Below are 21,787 nucleotides of genomic sequence, written 5' to 3' on the forward strand. Positions count from 1 at the left end.
ATGAAATAAATTATAAGTTACAGATCCAGGTTGATTTCTTTATCACTGAGCACAAAACTTGTAATTTAATTCTAACAATCCCTCAATTTTTTATAAAAGTCATCTGAACCATAATCAATTACTGAACCTTTTTACCGTATTCAGATCGAGTGTAAAAATTAATTAACTACACAAATGAGACCAACATTATCTTAATTATGCATTTACCAATATTCACATGTTCCATAAAGCATAAAGAGGTAGTAAAGTATTACCTCGATTTCCGTGTTATACTGATCGACCATATAAATTCCATTCGAACGCCTTTGATCTTTAATTCAACTTCCAATATTTCCTCGGATCCATATCAACAGAAATTACATAAAAAATGAAACTTAATTTCGAAAAACAGATCGAATCGGATAATAAATCAGTCAAAAATAGCTTATCGGGTTCGAGTTTGGCAAAACAGACCCCAAAAACGGATTCAAGACGTCAAAAACATATAATATGACTTTTCAAATATTTTAACTTTTCGGTCAAAGTCAACGGGTTTGACTGAAAATTTTGAGGCCTTCGGGTCCGAATTTCAAAAAACGGACAGCGGAATCGGACTCAGAACATCGAAAAAAATCAGGATAGATATACCCGGTCAAAGTCAAAGGTCATTCAACGCCTGGTCAACGCCGGTCAAAGTTCTGGTCAACAGTGGTCAACGCCGGTCAACGGTCAACGGTCAACGCATGTCAACAGTCGACCGTTTTACACAAATATCACCCTAACGAAAATTAATTACAAAATTAGCCACATTCTACAAATATTTACAAAACTAACACCTGAAGTTTACACAAATATCACCTTAACAGAAATTAATTACAAAACTAACACCCCCTACGCGCAGTGGCGGCGTGTGCACAATCATACGGTGTCGAAAAATTCCTAATAATTATTTTAAGGCATTTTGAGGCACTTACCAAGCTCGGTTCACAATTTTGAACGGCGGAGAGCTCGATTCCGAAACATCGAAAACTTTGACTTTCTCACCCCTCCAAGCGCCGGCACCGGCGACGACGGAGAAATGGAGGACACCGGCGGACTCAGAACGGTGCAAGAAACACGATGGTGCGGGAGGTGTCAAAAACGGATGGTCGGATCGTCGTGAATCGACGAAAAACCAACTGAAATTGAGTTAAAACCGACGATACTTCCAACTAAAATTAACGACGAACGACGATGATTCATAACGAAAGGTTTGAGGGGTTTTGTTCTTCGGTCGACGACGAACACGATGGTGGTTTCGGTTCGTCGATCGGAGGTCGGACGGCGAGTAGATTAGAGTTGAAAGGAGGGTTGAAGGGGGAGGAAAACTGAAATTTTTTTCCAAAAAACATACGGGAATAGGGTTTTATATTTCCCCCTAAAGAAAAATGGTCAAAATACCAATTAAATTTAATACTTTATAATTTCTAAAATTTAACCCCTAAATTGGGGTGTTACAAATTCTGATGGGGCTCATCATCATAACTCCAATATCTCTTTATGTGGTGGTGTTATTCGAAACCATGAGGGTGTTTGGAGAATGGGTTTCGCTAAATTCATCGATATATGTTATGCTATTAAAGATGATATCTGGAAGCCTACGTAGGTTTGTTATGTGCTTTGGATTTGGGGTATCTCCGAGTTTATCGTGGAGGTTGACCACGTTGAGATATTGAAGATGATCCAAGCTGCTACAGGTGGTCACAATAGGACTTCAATCTTGGACCACATTGCGGTGCTGTTATATAAGGCTTGGGAGGTGCGCTTCCAACATGTTCTGTGTTTGAGGATTCGAGTTGCGGACGGTACGACAAAATTGTTCGTTAGGGATAGTTATGAGTACATCACATTTCTTGTTGCTCCGGGGGAGGTGACCATGCTGATCCAAAATGATTTGTTGAGTTCTTCGGGTGCTTGAATCTCGTTGTTGGTTTTTTTTTTGGGTGAACGTGTTGTTAGTTTTTCTTTACCTAAAAAAATTACAAAAATAAAAAATCAAATCAAATTAAAATTGGGATGGTTTAAGAAACTAAGAAAATTTAGATTGAACCAAACCGATCTCACCCTAACCATCAACCTACCTATTGTAAAGGCCACAATTAAAGTCAAGTAAAAAAAAAAATTAAATTAAATAATCATATTTGGAAAAATTATGATTCATAAATAAAAACAACAACCAAATTGTTTTTTTATTAATATAAAGATTAGTATTTTTATATATCAAACAGGAAAATAAATTTCAAATATTTTTATTTACTTAAAAAAAAATTATAAATATTTATGAAAAATATTTTAAAATGTTACCAAACAGTATACATGATCATAGAGAAAATATATTTTGTTAAAATAAATTTCAAAAATTCATAATTCAAAGCTTATATGAATTGAAAAATAGTGAATCAAACAAATTTTTTATTAATATAGAATAAATACAATACAATATATGTTTGAAGATGACTCTTAATTATTTGACATTGAATGTTCATACCTTGACATTCCTAATGTTTGAACCCGAAACCTTAAGGAATAACAATAATTTATTTATCATTGAAATCGTTTAATTCGTGTTCGAATTAATTTGAATTATCATGTATGATTTTAAAAAAATAAAGGTTTAGATCATCAAATCGAACCAAACTAATCTCACCTTGAGCACAACTACACCAAAATTGGAAAATCCTCCTCGAAAAATGTGAAAAGAGATAAGAAACATAACAGTAAAACTGACTCAATTGTGCCCTAAATCCCCTAGCATCAGATTTTTCCACAAAAAGAAAATTAACTTTAAGCGGAGAGAGTCTAACAACAGTAAATCTAATTTAAGGTTAAAGAAAAAGATGATAAACGTAATTTAAAATGTTAATTTTTTTTAATTTTTTTCAGTTGCAAGCCTTTTTTGTAATATTTTAGGAAATGTTAAATAATTAATATTTTAGGTTACGTCAAACTGAAAATATTACATTTTTTATAATATTTTCGATCGCCCATTTCTTTAACTTTAAATTAAGCTGCGGTAGAGCACAACTTCCCCTTTAAGTGAAAGCTTAAAACTTAACATTTTTTAGAATTAGGCTTGAAAAGGGATTAAAAAGAAAGTAACGTTTCTGACTCCGTGAAGGGAAAATGTTTTGAAGAACATGAACTAAATTTATTCCTCCCTTTTTCAGTTTGTTGTATACCAAAAATGAAGGGTAATTGGTATTTTTCTCCTCCATCACAATTTACAAATTATTATAATAATATTTCTTAATTTTTTAAGATATAAAATATTCAATAATTTATCAATTTCATCTTTATAAAGGCACGATGTTAAAATATACTCCTAATGTCTGACGATGGAATAATTTAATAGAAAAATAAAGGTTTTGATTTCAATTTTAACTTTAAACCACAATAAAAAATAAAAAAATTAAGGCTAACAATTAATAGATAACTTGATGGATTATTATGTTAACAAATAACGAAAAAAAGGCAATAGACTCAAAGTTTGATAAATTCTTACTAATCTTGAAGCCTAAAATGGTAGCTTAGCATTTAACTTTTCAGAATTAGGGTTGAGTTTCACTTATTTAAAGGGATTTAAAAGAAAGCAAATTTTCTCACTCAATGAAAGGGAAAAAAGTTGAAGAAAACGAACTAATTGACCACCGAATTAGTTTGATCGGAAAATATTTTTTAAATATTCAGTTATCAATTAATTCCAATGATGTAAGTGACCATTCCCACTCTTTGACAGCTGGTTCAAGTATTCATTCTCTGCAATTTAAGAATAATAATAATAATAATAAAACATCTCGGCAAATCTATTTGTTCCACAATTAAACAAGTAAAACATTGTTTCCTTCCTTCTCATGCATCAACGATAATAATATATATATATATATCTCATGAAATGAACACAAAATACACAGTAATAGGTAAATGCAAATGTCGCTTCAACCCATTATTTTACACTCTTTCAGACCTACAACTTGATTGCTTGTTTCATCAGAACGTGTCCAGTTTAAGATGTAAATAAATCTATGTATGTATATTACTATTAAGTAACTGAGTACAACAACAACGAAAGCCGAATTTTGATTCCATGATCTAAGTAACTTACAATAGCAGTTGCGTGTATCGGATCGGCTCATCTCAACGCCCTTTCGGGTTCATGATCTGTGAGAAAACTGCACTTGGTGTCAACCCATCGGAGTCTTCACTAGCTAGGCTGCGACCGCCGATGCTCATGCTCATGCCGCTGCTCCTCGAATCCATTGCATTGATATCAAGACCAGGGGATGCATTAGGATCTTTCTTGCCCGTGCAGGTTTCATCGTAAGCGCCATCCTTGATGCCGATCTCACCGATTCCCTTTCCGCTCTCTTCGGCACTCTCCTGCAGCTGCAAAGCAAACTCCAGGTTCCAAAGCACATCACCCATGGATGGCCTGTCGATTCCGTGATCAGCCACGCACTTCATTGCAGTCTCGCCAAACTTTTTGAAGCATTCCGGTGCTATCTTCCCTTTCAGATATGGATCCATTATCTGATCAAGGATGCCTTTCTTGTGACAGTGTGCAGCCCACTCCGCAAGGCTCACTTGCTCCTTAGGCAGCGTAGGATTCAACGCTGGACGTGCACAAAGGATCTCAAAGAGGACAACCCCAAATGAGTAAACATCAGATTTATCGGTTAGCTGCTGCCGCCTGAAATACTCGGGGTCCAAATAGCCAAAGCTACCCTTGACAACGGTACTCACATGAGTATTATCTAATGTCGGGCCGGTTTTTGACAATCCAAAATCAGAAACTTTTGCTACCCACTTCTCATCCAGAAGAATGTTGGTCGTCTTCACATCCCGGTGAATGATAGTGTGCTTAGCCCCGGTGTGAAGATAGTGTAAACCACGAGCAGCACCGATGCATATCTCAAGCCTTTGCTTCCACAGAAGAGGCGGCCTCTGGGTTTTGTAGAGATGTTCGCGCAATGTTCCGTATGCCATATAATCATAAACTAGGATCATTTCACAGTTCTCTTCACAGTAACCAATCAACGAAACAAGGTGACGGTGGCGGAGTTTGGAAAGCATTTCAATCTCAGTCTGGAACTCATGCACACCCTGCTCGGATAGTGGGTTGCCGCGCTTTATTGCAACTTTAGTTATCCCTCCATCGATTTCTCCCTTATAAACTTTGCCAAAACCTCCCACCCCAAGAACTAAAGAATCATCGAAGTTGTTTGTAGCAGCCTTGATATCCGCAAATGAGAAATGACGGCAAAGGTTCGAAGGGAGGGAGGAAACATAGCTCCCAGTGGTATTTGTCTTTGCTGAACCAGCAGAGTGCGAATTTCCGTACAATGAAAGAGGAAGCCATCCTGACGGACCATCACTTGAGCTAGGATCCTTTCCGTGCCTACGACGACGCGAAACAGAAACAGAAACAACACAGAAACCAATAATGAGAGCTAGAACCACCCCACCACTTACTCCCCCGGCTATGATTGCCTTCTGATTCGAGTGACCTTGATGAGAAGGCAAAGCCAGTGATGGATCAATTACATCCTGTTTTGGACCAGGGATCGGATTAGGCCCTGCGAGGTTGCTATTCAGATCACTTATCTTGAATATCTCCGCACCATTTAAGATTGCATCATAATACTGGGGTTTGTCAGTCGTGTTCGGATGCAATGCAAGCCAAAGATCTTGCTGAGAATTTCCTCCAGGAACAATAACAACATAATCCATATGCAGAGGAACACCAACTTGTTCATTTTCCATGGCAATCACATCAAACCCAGCCTCAGCCGTTTGATTGTTTAAGAACACATTGAACACTCTCTGATTAACCTTAGTGATGTTCTCCGTAAACTCACAGAAATGTAACCTAACCATGTATGAGAATCCGGAGTCGACACTGAACATCCAGGTCAAATTGTAATTATTGTTTATCGCAGCATCCGGCCCCATGGATCTAGCAGTGGCGTACACATTCTTCGGTGCAATAAAAGTAGGTGTGGTTCCGTAATCGATAGTGACATTCGGATCGGCAGCTCCAGCAACTCCAAATGCAGCTCCAAACAGGTATGGCTGGTCATCATACCAAGACCTAAACAGACCCGTATCACCAGAAGGCGAGATATCATTTCCGCCAACATTCAGCCTGTAGACATTCTCGAGCGCTGTGCTGTTATCGATGGTGAACGGAGTACTTTGGCCCACAACTGCAATCCCGTCAGATGTACTATAAATATCAGGCATCGACACGACTTCGATCCCATTGACAAATGCATACGCATTCGACGGAGTTGAAGATGGACCGAAAGTCAAGTTCAAATGGTCGTCATCTACATTGATCGAATACTCCTTAACAATGAAAGCATAATTCAAAGCTTCACTCGTTTGAGCAGCGCTGAAATTCTTGAGAAGAGTGTAAGTACCACAGCTGACCGAAAACAAAGCATCGGATGCATTCCGACCGTCATACGTATTAGCATAGAAATACAACCGAACAAATTTCCGACCAGGCACAACCGGGAAACTGTAAGTGAAGTTAGAGCGAAAAACACGGGCTGTCATGTAAGGAACTTCAGGGACAGCGGGATCTTGCGTGGCGGCTTGGGAAGCAACGGAATTCCCGGTCCCGACCAAGAACTTGGACCCATTATCGGGAGTCCATTTCCGGTCATCGGTATCGGAAACCTCCGATTTCGCACCACAATTTAAAAGGATTTTCTCAGTCGGAACATAATCAGCAGCCAAAACAAGTTTAAACAACAAGGAAGCAAAAATAATAACAGGCATAAGATTAGCTGAGTTCATCATGGAACGCGAGATCCGGGACGAAAACAATACTCAAATCTTACGAAAATGGAAATATTAAAGGAAATCCAGAATTTCTAAGCTAAAAACACATAGAGATTTCAGATCGGAGCATCCGAAAAGATGAGTCTAGAAGAATGCAAGAACCAAAAAAAGTAGCGTGTGAAAGAAGAGACTTTCAATCCATTTTTACCTTAAAGGAAGATCTCAAAGAGAAGGGAAGAGAGCAGAGGCTGAGTCAAAGATCGAACAAGACGGCGATAACAGAAACTGAACGGCGGTTTTGTTTTCTAGTTTAGTTTTTGTGTCTGAAATGGAAAATCTGTCGAGGCGTCGAGCAAAGTGGAGCACTCCTGAATTAATTATTATTTTTCAACAATTATTTGTCAGTAGTTGTTAATTAAACTAGTATCTACACTATTACCTTTGTTTGATTTTGGTATCCAAACTTTATTGTTTTTTAATACCAACCTTATCTTTTGTTTGGATTTCATTTTGGTATCCCGTCATTAAAAACTTAATTATAATGTTAATATGTCATCATAAGGAAAATTCACGTCATTATTAAAAGAATAAAAAAACATTACATCATTAATTATGTTAATTTTTTAACAAATAATACTAAATTGAAACCTAAACAAAATATTAGGTATGGTTTTAAAAAACAAAATTTAAGTACTAAAACAGAATAAAAGTAAAAGTTTAGTTACTAAAAGTATAGTGTACCCTTAATTTTAAGGAGAAATACGATTTGTTTATTTATGTATAGATTTATAACAATAATAAATTCTAAGAGATCAGTAAGACAATATTAATAATCAACTGAGTAAGATTATTTTGTTTTTCATTTTTTTAATGACATGGAAGGATGAAATTGTTCGGTTTAATACATTTATTATATTTTTTAAATTCTATTTTTTATTTTATTTAGAATGACATAGAAGGATATAAAAAATTAGATGAAGAAAACTTTTTAAAATTTTAATTAATTTATTATTTAAAATATAAAACATTTACTTCTATTGTAAAATATTAATTATAAATTAAAGAAAATATTAAACTTAATTCAAATCAGTTAATCAGGATATTTAAACTTATATTAACAGTTCAAATATTTCAATTTGGTTCAGTCAATTTTTCTTGACTCTTAGTGCAGATATCTGATATGACGAAAATAGCCTGGTATGTGTTGTGTTAGAATATTACTACTGAGGTTTGATGAGCTGGTGACAGATTGATTGAAAGGAAGAGGCCACACGCTAACGCGTCTTCTTTAACGATCTTTCTTTTTCTTCTTTTCCCATTTGTTTTTTTAGGGTAAACTGCACGGGAGATACTAAACTATAGTCAAAAATTAATGTGACCACCAAACTTTCAATTGAATCAATCAGATCACTCAACTATTTAATTTATTCAATCAAACCACCGGCCGTTAATTTTTAACAGAGGTGGTAACGTGTCCGTTAAGCTTAATTGGCATAATTATATATTTAGTCCTTAATATTTACATACTCTATCAATTTAGTCACTATTTTAATTCAATTAAATAAATTTAACTATCCAATTAGAATGTGACATGTGTCAATATATGATTAGAAGATTTTATTTATGAATTTTAAATTATTTAATTAAATAATTTTTTATTCAATCAGGTGGTGACACTAATTAAAATAAAAATAAAGGGATAATTTTGTGCTCAATGGGGAATCAAACTAGGGGCTTAGGGAGGATAGAGCAGACACCCAAACCATTGGACTAAAAGTCCTCAATGATTTAATGTTACAACAATTTGTATTTGACTTGTAAAAGTTTGTTAATGGTAAAAAATAAAACAAATTATTTATTAAAACAAATTATTAAAAAATTAAATAAATTATTCACGACTAATAATTTTCAAATAAATTTTGGTTCGATTAACGGTTAAAGAAAAAAATTTGATTAATTCGGTTCGGTTAATCCAACCAAAATTTATTTGAAAATTATTAACCAAAACTTTTTTGAAAATTATTAACCAAATTAATCGACACAAAAATTTGATTAATTCGGTTCGGTTAATCGAACAAAAATTTATTTAAAAATTATTAACCGAACTGGATTAATTTGAAAATTATTAACCGAACTGAATTAACCGAATTTTTTATAAAAGCATTAACCGAATTAATCGAAGAAAAAATTTGGTTATTTCGGTTCGGTTAATCGAACCAAAATTTATTTAAAAATTATTAACCGAACTGAAATAATTTGAAAATTATTAGCCGAACCGAATTAACCGAATTTTTTGAAAAATATTAAATGAATTAATCGAATAAAAAATTTAGTTAATTCGATTCGGTTAATCGAACCAAAATTTATTTGAAAATTATTAACTAAATCGAATTAATTTGAAAATTATTAACCGAACCAAATTAATCGATTTTTTTAAATTATTAATCGAATTAATCGAAGACAAAATTCAGTTCGGTTAATCGAACCAAAATTTATTTGAAAATTATTAATCAAACTGAATTAATTTAAAAATTATTAACCGAACTGAATTAATCAAATTTTTTTCTTTAACCATTAATCGAACCAAAATTTATTTAAAAAATTATTAACCGAACTGAATTAATTTGAAAATTATTAACCAAACTGAAGTAACCATTTTTTTTTTAAAATTATTAATCAAATTAATCGAAGAAAAAATTTGGTTAATTTGGTTCGGTTAATTGAACCAAAATTTATTTAAAAATTATTAACCGAACCGAATTAATTTGAAAATTATTAACCAAATCGAATTTTTTTTCTTTAACCATTAACTGAAATTTATTTGAAAATTATTAACCGAATCGAACAAATTTCGGTTAATTCGATCAATTTTAGATTTAACGAAATTTTTTAAATTTTATAATTTATATAAAAATTTAATATTTTTAATTAAAAAAAACAGTTTACAATTAATTTAAATAATAATTTGTTTTAACAAATAATTTGTTTAATTTTTATCATTAACCAAATTTTACAAGTCAAAAACAAATTGTTGTAATTTTAAACCATTAGGGACTTTTGGCCCAATAGTTTGGACGCTTGCTTTATCCCCCAAAAGTTCTTGGTTCGATTCTCCCCTTAAGCATAAAATTATCCCTTTATTTTCATTTCAATTGGATAGAAAAATATTAAATTAAATAATTTAAAATTCATAAATAAAACCTTCCAATCATATATTGACACGTGTTACGTTCTAATTGGATAGTTAAATTTATTTAATTAAATTAAAATAGTTACTAAATTGATAGAATATGTAAATATTAATGACAAAATATATAATTATGCCAATTAAGCTTAACGGTCACGCCATCACCTCTGTTAAAAATTAACATTTGGTGGTTTGATTGAATCAATTAAATAGTTGGGTGATCTGATTGATTCAATTGAAAGTTCGGTGGTCATATTGATTTTTGATCATAGTTTAGTGGTCTCCCGTGTAGTTTACCCTTTTTTTATTTGGTTAATTCACCACCATTTTTATCTATAAATCACTTAAATATTATAATATTACCTGTCATGCATCGTTTCTCTATATTTTATCAATTTAGCACCATTTTTTATAAGGGTGGTCTGAAGGCACATTTCCTAAAACGAATCTTCCAAGGAAAATATTAACATGATACCACGTGGGAAGACATTTTTTAAGAGCATGTCTTCTAGGGTTCATATCATCATTAAAATATTTTTTAAAAAATATACTTTAAAAAATAAAAAATAAAAAATAAAACTACAGGGACTAACATCATAATTTAATACATATTAGTTTCATGAGTTAAAGAGCTTAATGAGGTTAATTTATATAGGTATATTAGGGTATTTATGTTATGTTTCTTGACAATGTGAGATAAAAGCTAAAATGTATATTCCTTAACTTTTTTTATCTCTATATCTAATGAATCTACTTATACACTATTGTTAAATTATATTAGGTTAATATTTATTATTAAGATTTATATTAATTAAGATTAGATATTTTTATATGTTAATATATTTAAATAATTACATTATGTTGATATTTATTATTAAGGTTTATACTAAATTAACTTTTGATTGAAGTTGATATATATTAAAGAGGAAACTGTATACTCATGTAAGATCGAATATAATATTAATTATATTCGGGTGGCTCAAACGCCTTATAATACTATATGTTCTTTTTTTAAATCTATATTATGAGATAATGGATAATTTTCATGTAATTTATTTAATTATATGTTTTGCTGTAGTAATTTGAGATTGAATAAGCTACACGATGTTATTCCTTCTGAAATTGGAGAGCTTAAGAGTTTAACACATTTGTAAGAAACACATGGAATTATTTTTTTCACGTTATGATAATCAGGATTATTGCTTCCTACTAACCAGAAAATTGATTAGGTATCTGAGCTTCAACAATTTTAAAGGAGAGATCCCGAAGGAGCTTGCGAGTCCACCTGAATTGAAAAAATTGCAAATTGCTTTCTAATTGATATATATTAGCTTCAAAAGTTAATTTAGTATAAACCTTAATAATAAATATTTATTACTAAGGTTTATATTGTTAAAACTTTCAACATAAACATCAACTTATTGTGTTGAAAAGACTACGAACTGCTTTCTAATTGATATGTATCAACTTCAAAAGGTAATTTAGTATCTAGTACTTTTTTATTATGTTTCTTGACAAATTTCTATATAAAACTCACATTTTACATGTTCATGGCATCAAACAATATTTTTTTCATATTTTTATATTAGATTCAACTTAAGTTATATATTTAATTAATCATATTCAATAAATAATACATTTATATGTCAATGAAATATTTTTAATTTATGTTACATAAATTTTTTGAACTCATAATTAAAAAATAAGTATTTAAATATATTAACATATAAAAATATCTAATATTAATAAATATTAACCTAATGTAATTTAACAATAGTGTATAATTAGATTCATTAGATATAGAGATAAAAAAGCTAAGGAATACATCTTTTAACTTTTATTACTCCAATATGCTATATAAACTAATCCCATTAACTTCTTCAACTCATGGAACTAATATAACTTAAATTACGATGTTAATCCCTATAGTTTTATTTTTAATTTTTCTAAAGCATATATTTTTAAAATGCTTTGAGGGATATATGGACCTTCGAAGGTGTGCCCCTTGAAACACGCCTTCTCACGTGACGTCATGTCAACATTTCCCTTGGAAGGCGCACTTCGAGGAACGCGTCTTTAGCCCACCTAAGCAAAGACGCGTTTCACGTAGCGCACCTTATTAGAAAGGGTGCTAGAATAGGAAATTTTAGGAAAATAGTGTCTGACAGGTAATATTATAATATTTGGGTGATTTTTTGGGTAAAAACGCCTAATTCACCATACATTCTAAAAATACTAAAATTTTTAAAATGATAAACTACACAATAATCACATTTGATTTCGATTTAATCTACTTTAGTCACTAATTCAAAAATTAAGTGTTTTCTATCCTTATGTTATTGATTTATTCTATTTTAATCCGTCAAATGTTATCTCCCATAAACTTTTTAACATAAATATTATGTGACAATTGAAAAAATAAAAAAATTAAGAAATAAAAAACAACCCACCTACATTATTAAAAAAATAAAAATATACATATATATATTCTCTTCTTTTCTTTTTCTTCTTCTATTGAAGCACTCCATGCTCCCGTTCAAACCAAGCAAAACCCATAAACTGCAAAATATTTCAAAGCATCGAGAAAATATAAGGTCAAAGGTGTTCTTCTTATTTGTTAAGCAATGTACATTTTAAAAATGGAGTGGAATGAGGTTTCTCCATGCTTTACTCTACAAAGCTCCCTCTTCAATGGCTTGTTCCTTGAGCTATCCAAGTTTGTTGGATTTATCTCATTTCAAAAATAATAATACGTCGACCATGCCACGTTTTTTAGCTCATATTTTCAAGGAAGTGATAATAATCATCACGATGGGTGATGAAGACAGTGAAGATGAAACTGAGACTTTAACACTCTAATCCAGTTCGACTTGAAGATCCATGGATTAAGATGTCACACGAGCCACAGAAATGGCTACTAAAAATTTTCTTTTAAGAACTTATTCATAAAAAAACTGATAATAGTTCATCCATAGGAAATAAAATAAAACATCATAATAAAGTTTACAATATCAGGGAGTTCCCAAAATATCCAAAATAATACAATACTGAGTTTAAAATAAAATAGAGTTACGACTGAATACACAAGGGTCTATATAATAGTACATGCCCTCTAAGAATGACTCAAGACGTACTCTGAAAGCCTCGGCTAATCTGATCTGTTGTATTGGAATATCTGCTGATGATAACTCCCCATTAATTGCTTCCTAAGAACCTATGCATAGAAACATATTCTGAGCGATGAGCTTACGAGCTCAGTGTATCACTAATAATTGTACTATACTACATGCATTCACTACATGAGCTGGTTAATGGCACAGGTCTGAAACATACAAATACTGATCTACTAAACTATGGCTGGCATCTTGGTGCGGCTGAGGGTTCTGCATCTCGAAGCTCACGTATCCATCTAGCCTACCGGAATACCCTCGATTACTCTGGAATGAGATCCAGAACTGCATAAAAAAATGTACACCCAACCAACTTACTCTGTTGAGTCTTAGGGAATCTGCTCCCAGTCAGCTACTAAAGTGCCTTGGCACTGACTTGAATATATATCTGACTGTCAAAATTTGCTAAGAGAGACTCAGGTGTCCTGATTATTTCTTGAGTGTCAAACAAGGCTAGTTTTATGTAACTCTGTTAGTTACTATTTCCACTGTTATGTTATTAATTATTATTCTCGCTTAAAGTCTTAGTTATTATTACTCTAGTGTTGGGCTATCGATACTGGCTTGAGTATCAATACTAAAATTAGGTTTGATGTTTTGCAAAATACCCCGGTATCGATACCCCTGTCTAGGTATCAGTACTCTATGTGAGTGTTGATACCAAATTTGTGCCTGTAATATTGGTTTTGATACCAATCCTGTGAGTACCGAAACCATGACCCAATATCGATACTCCTTGAATACGCATCGATACTACCCTTTAAAAATCCAGTGATTTTTTCCTAAATGAGGAACATTATCGATACTACTCTTATAATATCAATACCCATGCTTCGAAGTGCCTTGTTTTGGCACGAAAAATCCTATCTTTCTACCTCAAAAGCCCTATTGAGGTCCCCAATTGATGTTTAAGTAATATGTCTAATATTATGGGTCATAAAAAGGTAATTGTTAACTTCCTAAAAAGGCTAATTTTAAGGCTTTTTTCACTTAATTTATTGTTTGTTTAAAAGCCCATTTTAGTCATTTTAGAATAATGTAGTTGCATATAGTTGCATTTGTGGCAGTAGTGCTATTTTATTTCTTAATGGTGTTGTTTGAGGGAAAGGTGCAATACCTCATGTGGTGTGCAGAGAATAGCAGAAAAAATGACTCTTTGGGAAGTAATGCCGCGACATCACATGTTGTTGAAGTTGATTAAAATTCCTTGGCATTTCGCGTAGAAAATGACAAAAAGATACAGCTGTACGAGGACAACTGGCGCTGCACGTGAAATGATTGCTGTAACCGCCTGCCAGAGGACCACTGCCACCTGGAGGATAAGGTTCACACTTATGGTGTGATTTTAGGGGTATAAAGGGTATTTTTCACCCAATAACCTAATCATTACCCCTAGATATTTTTTATTATATATGACACCTCAAGGGAGAGAAGGATAAGAAACAAGAGACACACGCTTAGAGCAGAAAAAATCAGATTTTTATTCTTCTTTTTCCCTTCTTCTTTCTTGGGTTTTCCTCTATTGATAAAGCTTCAAGGAGTGACGAGCTAGGTGTCGATAGGAGCTAGTGAGCTATGGTGGTTCATGGTGGCCGAAGAGACCTCCGGTGGCACGCGTCGAAGGCTTTTTCTCACTTTCTTTTGCTGCTATTTTATTTATTTTATTTATGGGTTGATGGAACAAATATTTTATGGATTTTTCTATGGCTATTTTGAACCCCACCATGAACTAACTTATTTAATGGTGGTTGGTTTAATAGATGTTTAAACTTTATTTTAATGGTATATTTAAGTTTATTTTGGTTCTTTATTTGCTTTACTTATGAATGCTTCACCATCTAGGCTTGTAAGAGGCATGGGAGTGTCTATTTCTTAGATGAAGGTTAGGTGTTTGAGAGAAACCTAAGCTAAAAATAGTTGTAAGTATTCGAGAGAAACACAAGATAAGATCCTCATAAGCAATGAACTATATTATTTCAAGGGGCTTTGAACTGACCTAGGAATACTATAACCTAATCCCTTATATATCGGGAGAGACTAGGATAGGATTTCAATGACTAAAAAGGGTGTATTTATCAATAGGGTAGGCTGGCCAACATCTTTGAGTGAGAGCAGATGCCTTGGCATCCTATTCTGTTAGGTTCCTTTGAGAACACTTTAGGAAAGCCCTGTCGAGCAAGTAAAGAGTAGATAACTTAAATCCACCTGAGAGATAAGTTTAACATCCTTGAATCAATCCCAACCATTCATTCCATTGGAAGCTTGTCACGTGAGGATTATCTTCTTATCATTTTATTTGCTATTTATTTACTGTTTTTACCATTTCTTATTGCCTCGACATTACACCATTTTCAACACTAAACATATATTCTTGCCATTGCATTTCCATTCACTACACTATCATACCATCACTCCATATCCACCTTCATACACTTTTCAGTTGCTGTGACATTTGTATATATTAAGACTAACTACACATAGATATATTAGTGCGTTGCTTTGGTTAGACTTTTATGATTTCACCCAATCCCTGTGGAGACGATACTCACTCATCACTGTATTACTTGAGAGATTGTGTATACTTGCACATTATTTGCGTATAATTTTATAGTACTCACAACACGCAACAAGTTTTTGGCGCCGTTGCCAGGGATTGGCAGCCTGAAATTATTTAGTTTTGCCAGAGCATTTTATTTTATTTTGTATTTTTATTCGTGTATAGTTTACTTGATATTTTTGATTTATTTTGTAGGTTTAATTAGTGTATTCCTAGAAGAAATTCTAAAGAGCCTTTGGAACCAATAGAACCTGAGATTGAAAGACTCTTTAGGCAAAGGAGACATGCTCAACGCACTCGAGGAAATATGTATCAGATTGGAAACCAAGGCATTGGTCAGGATGTTGGAAATTAGAATGTCGTGGCATTAGACAATGCTGAACCTGCTGGAAGGCCGCATGTTATTCGTGATCACATAAATCCGATGCTGGATGATCTGAATCCTGGGATTGTGGCACCTGATATTTAAGTTGCACATTTCGAGCTGAAACTAATCATGTTCAACATGTTGAATTCTATTGGGCAGTTTGGGGGTATGCCAAATGAAGATGCCAGGCAGCACATTTGAAATTTTCTGGAAGTTTGTGATTCTTTTCGCCAAGAAGGAGTGCATGAGGATTTTCTGAAAATAAAGCTATTTCCGTATTCATTGCATGATCGAGCAAGGGCTTGGTTGAGTGGTGTACCTTCTGGTTTGATGTAATCATGGGTCGATCTTTGCAAGAGTTTCTTATTAAGGTACAACCCACCGAACATAAAAACACAGCTAAGGAATGACATAGCATCTTTTCGCCAGGGCGACGATGAATCCATGTATGAGTGTTGGGATTGTTACAAGAGTTTTCTTCAAAAGTGTTCAAATCATGGTTTTCATGACTGGACTCAAGTAGTCATGTTCTACAATGGAGTCAATGCACCCACGAGGATGTTACTAGATCCCTCGGCAAATGGGACATTGCTGGATAAATCACATTGGGAGTGGGAGGAGAGCACCTGGAGTATTTGAATTAGATACCAAAGATTCAGTGTCTGCTCAACTATCAACTCTCAATTATCACCAATATGCTAAAAAAATTACAACGTTCTACTGAAGTGAAGGAAGTGAAGGAAGTGAAAGCAACTAGCTTGGCATGTCTGTTATGCAAAGACAATCATCATGAGAGCGAATGCTTGACCAACCATGAGTCCATCAACTTTGTAAGCAATTTCAATCGAGACAACAACAATCCTTACTCTAACACTTATAATTCAGGATGGCGTCAGCACCCCAATTTCTCATGGGGAAATCAAGGAGCCCATAATGCTAGTCAACCTACTCGGCAGCAGAATCACAATGAGCCTCATGGTTACCAGAATGCTATGCCATGGCATAATGCCAACAAATGAGCTTCAACTTCAGCAAGCATGAGTTCCTTGGAAGCTACAATTCAAGAATCCATATCTACTACAAAGACAATGTTGCAAGAACATTCTACTTCAATTAAGAATCAAGTAGCTTTACTTTATAGTCAAGGCGCCTTACTTTAAAGCCATAGCTCGTCTCTGAGAGCTTTGGAAGGTCAAGTTGGTCAGATTGCTACGGTATTGCAAGAGCATCATCAAGGATGTTTGCTGAGTGATACTGAAGTCACTAAAGGGCATAGAAAGGAGCATTGCAATGTGTTAACTCTTAGGAGTGGGACACAAATCAATCAACAAGTCAAAGCTAGTGGGCCATAACATGAAGATTCTACTCCCACTACTGAAAGTGGTGAAGCTGAGTTGCATGATGATAGCGTTACTGAGAAGGACAAGGAGGAGGGTTCTACTAATGATTTGGCTAAAGTAACAGATTCTGATGCCAAAGCAAAATCAATTCCTACTACTACAGTTAAGGAAGATAGACCTCCACCACCCTTCTCGCAAAGACTAAAGAAGCATAATGATGAAGTTCAGTTCAAGAAGTTCATGGACATTATTGATCAGCTCCATATCAATGTACCTCTCTTGGAAGCTATTGAACAAATGCCGATGTATGCCAAATTTCTGAAGGAAATCTGCACCAAGAAGAGGAAAGTAGAGAATGTTGCCACGGTAATAGAATTTTGTTATTCATTGAGTAAGTCACCGCCAAAGCAAAATGATCAGGGTAGCTTCATTATTCCTTGTTCGATTGGAGCTAGTTTCGTTGGAAAGGCACTATGTGATCTTAGATCAAGTGTCAACTTAATGCCAAAGTCGATATTCTTGAAGCTTGGCATAGGAGATGCAAGACCCACCTAGGTTATTTCACAACTTACCAACAGATCTCATGTGAAACCTGAAGGGAGAGTTGAGGATGTCATAGTGAGGGTGGATAAGTTTGTGTTTTCGGTCGACTTCTTAATTCTAGATTGTGAAGTTGATGCCAAGGCACCAATTATTCTGGGAAGCCTTTCCTAGCCACTGGACATATACTGATAGACTGTGAAAAATGTGAACTCATCATGAGAGTGGCTGATCAGTGTGTGACTATCAATGTGTTTCGAATGCTCAAATATATCGATGACACTGAAGAATAGCAAGGCATTTCTGAATTGAACTCAGTGATTGAAGAAAAGACTGAAGAACTTTGCCAGAACAATTTCATTCAGCTAGCAGAAAATGATTATTGGGTGGATGATGAAAGCTTAGTGGAGTCCGACAACTTTCAAATTTGGAGGAGCAATCTAGCTTACTACAAGCTAGATCAGGTATGAACTTTGAACCTTTGAATTTTGATGAATTTATTCCTCCTAAGCCTTCATTATTGCATACACCTACTTTAAAGCTTAAGACTTTGCCAGGGCATCTTAAATATGTTTATTTAGGTAGCGATGAGACTTTATCGGTGATTATTTCCTCTAACCTTACTGCTAATCAAGAGCAAAGTTTGTTAAGTGTTTTGATGCAGTATAAGAAAGCAATTGGTTGGACGATGGTTGACTTGAAAGGTATTAGTGCCACGATCTGCATGCACAAGATTCTGCTTGAAGATTGTCACGACAATTTAATCGAACCACAATGAAAGACTCAACCCTGTTATAAAGAAAGTAGTGATGAAAGAAATTCTAAAATGGCTTGATGCTGGAGTGATTTACCCTATCTCGAATAGCTCATGGGTGAGCCCTGTCCAATGTGTTACGAAGAAAGGAGGCACGACGGTGGTTACTAATGAGGAGGATGAGCTATTACATACTCGCACTGTTACTGGATGAAGGATCTGCATGGACTATCAAAAACTTAACAAAACTACAAAGAAGGATCATTTTTCTCTACCTTTCATCGACCAAATGTTGGATCGATTGGCTGGTAAAGCATTTTATTGCTTTTTGGATGGGTACTTGGGGTACAATCAAATTGCCATCGCACCAGATGACCAAGAAAAGACTACATTTACTTGTCCATATGGCACTTTTACCTTTAGGAGGATGCCTTTCGGACTCTGTAATGCCCCAACAACATTTCAGCGCTGTATGAAAGCAATATTTTCAGACATGGTTGAGGATTTTCTGGAGATTTTCATGGACGACTTTTCTATTTGTGGGGACGATTTTGAACGATGCCTCAGAAATTTAGCAAGAGTTCTCAAAAGATGCGAAGAGGCATAGCTGGTATTAAATTGGGAAAAATGTCACTTCATGGTGACTGAAGGCATTTAGGCCACAAAATTTCTCACAAGGGTATTGAGGTGGACAAGGCGAAGATTGAAGTGATTGAAAAGTTGCCACCACCAACTTCGAACAAGGGTATAAGAAGTTTTCTTGGACATACTAGATTCTATAGAAGGTTTATCAAAGACTTCTCCGAGATTTCTAAGCCCTTGTGCACATTGCTTCAACAAAACCAACCCTTTGTGTTTGATGAGTTATGCCTCGGCATATTTACTGAGATGAAACGACAACTGATCTCGGCACCCATTGTAGTTCCTCCCGATTGGACATCACCGTGTGATGCAAGCGATTATGCCATAGGAGCTATTTTGGGGCAACGCCGAGGTAAAATTTTTCATGTTATTTATTGCTCTAGCAGCACTTTAAATGAAGCACAATTGAACTACACCACCACTGAGAAAGAATTACTTGTCGTGGTATTTGCTTTTGATAAATTTAGACCTTACCTAATTGGCACTAAAGTCATTGTTCACACTGATCATTCGGCTATAAAATACTTAGTGAACAAAAAGGATAACAAGCCTAGACTTATTAGGTGGATCTTACTTTTGCAAGAATTTAACTTAGAGGTCGTAGATAGAAAAGGGACTGAAAATCAAGTTGTTGATCACTTATCTAGGCTAGAGAACAATTCTGAATGCCATGATATTGTAGATATTCAAGAGGAATTTCCTGATGAGAAAATTTTATATACTGTGGTAATCCCGTGGTACGCTGACCATGTTAATTTTCTTGTTAGTGGAATTCTACCTTTTGATTTAGATAGTCAGGCTAAAAAGAAGTTCAAGTACGATGCAAGGCACTATTTTTGGGATAAGCCATATTTATTCAAGCATTATGCTGATCAACTCATTATACGATGTGTACCCGAAGAAGAACAGCGTGACATTTTGTACCATTTTCATTCAGTCCCATATGGAGGCCATTTTGGTGGAGCAAGGATTGCTTCTAAGGTCCTACAATCAGGCTTTTACTGCCCAACTCTTTTTTGAGATGCCCAAGCATTTTACAAAGGTTGTGATCGATACCAGCGGACTGGAAACATCTTCAGACGACATGAGATACCGCTGCAAAATATTTTAGAGATAGAGCTGTTCGATGTTTGGGGCATCGATTTCATGGGAACATTCCCATCTTCTGAAGGAAAATTATATATCTTGCTTGATGTGGATTATGTGTCAAAGTGAGTGGAGGCAATAGCAGCATCAAGAAATGACTCCAAGACCGCACTCAAGTTTCTGTACAAGTATATTTTCACTCAGTTTGGAGTACCTCGTGCTATCATAAATGATGAAGGAACCCACTTTGATAACAAGTTGATTGCCAAGGCATTGAAGAGATATGGAGTTCAACATAAGATTTCCATGACATATCATCCACAGACAAATGACCAAGCTGAGATATCCAATCGCGAGATCAAGCAGATTTAGAGAAAGTGGTGAACCCAAGGCGTAAGGATTGGTCGCCAAAGTTGGATGAAGCACTTTGGACATATAGGACAACATTCAAAACTCCTTTGGGGATGTCACCCTTCAAGCTAGTATATGGGAAAGCTTGTCACCTCCCGGTTGAACTTGAACATAAGGATTATTGGGCCATCAAGCAATTGAATTTTAATGCTCAACTAGCTGGGGAGCAGAGACTACTGGAACTTAATGAAATGGAAGAGTTTAGAGCACAAGCATATGAGAATGCTCGGATTTACAAGGAGAAAACCAAGAAATGGCATGACCAGAAACTTATGCCACGACATTTTTATGTGGGACAAAAAGTCTTGCTTTATAACTCCAGACTTAAACTCTTTCCTGGAAAGCTCAAATCTCGATGGTCAGGGCAATTTGAAGTGCATTATGTCTACCCCCATGGAGCTATTGACATCAAGAGAATAGACAATGGGACGATCTTCAAGGTAAATGCCCAGCGTCTGAAAGCCTACAATGGAGTTCCATCACCGCACAACAAGAAAGTGTTATGTCTGCACGATACTGAAGCGTGCCCAGAGGAGAACCAAAATTCGATGTCACGGCATTGAATTTGTGTCTGTGCATAAATAAAATTTAAAATTTAAGCTTTTCTTTATTCTTATTTTATTTTATTTTGTAATTAATTTTTTATCTAATTTGTAGGGACCACAGTGCTGCAAACCATGCAAGGAGGGATTATCCATATAGAGGACAGGACAGAGAATTAAATGGGGAATATATTATTTGATTTTGTTTATTTTTAATTTCTTTTAATTCTGACATTTACTTTTCTCTCTCCATATTTTTGTCCTATCATCGTCATTATCTTTTGGCAGTTTGTCCGATCAAGATACAGCCGATCCTCCAGTTGATGAACCAAATCCTGCTCCGTACCATTCCAAGACCCTTGAATATCCGTCTACTGTCCCTATTGA

At 34.6% G+C, this 21,787-nt stretch overlaps 1 protein-coding gene across 1 annotated transcript; it reads right to left on the reverse strand.

The window, feature by feature from the left end:
* Positions 1-3,934: 3,934 nt before the first annotated feature.
* LOC120152851 (receptor-like protein kinase FERONIA) lies at positions 3,935-7,137 on the reverse strand. The gene has a single exon (XM_039164967.1). The coding sequence runs from the start codon at positions 6,820-6,822 to the stop codon at positions 4,153-4,155; it is 2,670 nt and encodes an 889-aa protein (XP_039020898.1). The 5' UTR covers positions 6,823-7,137; the 3' UTR covers positions 3,935-4,152.
* Positions 7,138-21,787: the final 14,650 nt, after the last annotated feature.

Source organism: Hibiscus syriacus, unplaced genomic scaffold (genome assembly GCF_006381635.1).
Source record: "Hibiscus syriacus cultivar Baekdansim isolate YM2019G1 unplaced genomic scaffold, ASM638163v2 tig00111095_pilon, whole genome shotgun sequence".
NCBI lineage: Eukaryota > Viridiplantae > Streptophyta > Magnoliopsida > Malvales > Malvaceae > Hibiscus > Hibiscus syriacus.

Coding starts and splice junctions, on each gene's coding strand:
- LOC120152851 (XM_039164967.1), bottom strand. CDS start 6,822: ATGATGAACTCAGCTAATCTTATGCCTGTTATTATTTTTGCTTCCTTG.